The sequence below is a fragment of the Lolium rigidum genome, chromosome 6 (genome assembly GCF_022539505.1).
Source record: "Lolium rigidum isolate FL_2022 chromosome 6, APGP_CSIRO_Lrig_0.1, whole genome shotgun sequence".
In the NCBI taxonomy this organism is placed as follows: Eukaryota; Viridiplantae; Streptophyta; class Magnoliopsida; order Poales; family Poaceae; genus Lolium; species Lolium rigidum.
The window spans coordinates 329,187,063-329,189,402 of NC_061513.1; the positions used below are offsets into that span (position 1 = coordinate 329,187,063).

General features: G+C 56.8%; 1 protein-coding gene across 1 annotated transcript; it reads right to left on the minus strand.

The window, feature by feature from the left end:
- Positions 1-515: 515 nt before the first annotated feature.
- LOC124664773 (aspartic proteinase CDR1-like) lies at positions 516-1,919 on the minus strand. Its single transcript, XM_047202215.1, has one exon. It carries the CDS (start codon positions 1,917-1,919, stop codon positions 516-518), a length of 1,404 nt encoding a protein of 467 aa, XP_047058171.1.
- Positions 1,920-2,340: the final 421 nt, after the last annotated feature.

A 2,340-nucleotide genomic window follows, 5' to 3' on the forward strand; every position in this document is an offset into this window, starting at 1 on the left:
CAAATTCGTAATCACGTTATAATCTTGAAAGGAGGGAAGGATCTTGTTTTGACAATCCGTTTTGTTTCAGAAAAACATGCCCTTTGTGCAACTTTCCTCAATTCTATTCTATTAACTTGAAAAGGCTAATGTCAAAAAAGAAAACTCGAAAAGGCTAGCCCGGAAGTGAATTACAGAAATCACAAAAGAATGCCCACACGATTAGTTTAGCTTGTAGGCCCAGTGACCAGGTCTTAGTCCATTAGCAGGCTTTTGAGGGGGCTCTCGGCCACCGTTGCGCTGACTGACCTCCGGAGGCCAGCTTCACATGTTTACTTGTTTTTTATCGGATGTCCCCGAAGGGACATGTTTACTTGTTTTAGTTGTTCTTCATTTAGTATTGGCGATAACTAATATGAAATGGACAGAGCATTTTCCGCTGGGATTAATGCAAAGAATGACGGAAGAAACACGTTTATATTCATTTACACCATCTTGAACAACTAATGGTGATCAGATATTCAGATATTTATCCTCTACTGCGGCGAAGGCGAAGGTGCAGGAACGGAGGCGTAGGACCTCGCGCAGTCGGCTGGGGCGAAGGTCACGGTGCGCTTGTCGAGGTCGTACCCGACGTGCATGTTCTGCTGCGCGATGTTTCCGAGGATAGACACCGGGTTCTGCTGCGACGCCGCCGCCATCGCCAAGCACATCGTCCCCTCCTGCACCACCACGAACGAGTTCTCCGCCTTCAACGTCACCGCCGCGCCGCCGCCAAGCTGCAGCGTCACGTCCGGTAGCGACGCCTCGACCTGCCCTTCACGCACATGGCTGATATCGAAGCACAGCTGCAGCAGCTTCTCCGGCGATTCCGCCTTGGGGAGCTTGATCCGCTTGGTCAGATCCTCCACCAGCGTGTCAAGAACCTCCTTGTCGAGGTACGTCAGCGTCGTGCCTGAGTCGACGATGATGCGGGAGGACCCGTGCGGCTTGAAGGAGGAGTTGCCTATCTTGATGGACTCGAGCTTGACGGTGTAGTAGGTGTCGATCTCGGAGCGGACAAGCCGCGTGGTGGCCGCGCCCGGCTCCGTGACGTCAGCGCGGGCGCCGAAGTTGAGCGCTGATGAGGCGTTCAAGCCGTAGGGGACGAGGCAGTAGGAGAACTTCCTGCCGATGGAGGTGTCGTTGCCGAGCTGCGTGACGAGGGAGAGCTCGCCGCCGCCGAGGCCGACGAGGCCGTCCGCCGGGAACGTGCCGGCGTTTTGAGTGGAGCAGCCGAAGTTGACGTTGGCCACCCGCAACGAGGCGGCCTCGTCACTGTGCCTCGCTACGCCGTCGTCGAAGGTGAAGGTCTCCGTGGACAGGAGGCCGCTGGTCCGGGAGCCATCTCCGTAGGAGTAGAGGTACCTGCAATGGTTGGATTTGGTGCAGGAGGCGTCGTTGAGAGCGCGGCACGCGCCGGAATCGCAGTCCACGAGGCCGAACGTCGTCGAGTTAGCCGGGTAGAACACGCCGGTCGGCGGCGGCGCGTCCTTGTCGTCAGTGCAGTTGAGCCAGATGAGGTCGCTGCCGGTGTCGGCGATGGCGAGCATCCTGGTGGACGGCGTGCCGACGGTGACTTCCATCAGGTACTCGAAAGGCTTGGAGGTGACCTCGCTGACGGCGCCGTCGGTGGAAGGGGCGGGGGCGTCGTCATCGCCGCGGACGTGGGAGGGCGCGAGCACCGCGGCGCGGGCCGTGGACCGCCGGACGGCGCCGAGCAAGCGTTCGTGCGCGGTGAGGGACGGGTCGTGGTACGGCGACCTGACATCGTCCCGGTGGATGAACTCCACGCTGAACCCGTCGCCGCGACCAACGTACGCCGTGCACCCGCACAGCTGCACCGTGAGGACGACGCCGAGGAGCAGGAGGAGAGCGCGAGATACCGTCGTACCCGCCATTGTGTGTCACAACTCAGTTCCCAAGGAAGAGTATCTCTGGTGGTCAATCGCTTGCTAATGGCGTCTTGCTGCTACTAGTGCATTGCAGGGGCAGTATTAATAGGGAGATCGGTGTGAGAGAAAAAGGGAACTTGGTTAATGGGGGAGACGAATGTGGCAAGTCAGGATTTCATTGCCAGCGAGCTGCATTACGCGTAATCAAGTGTATATTTCACAGGAGAGCACGACATCATGCGTGCACCCCGTTTCTCCTTGTTGAGCATCAAAAGCACCATGGTGTGATTTTTTTCAAAGAATTTGTGATGACAAGATGAGGACACTGTGATATGGTTGGCTCTGATTTTCTGGGTTGCCGGCTTCTGGTCATCTTGGTTCTGATTGCCTCTGATTTTATTTTTTGATGGCCAATATATCTGTGATC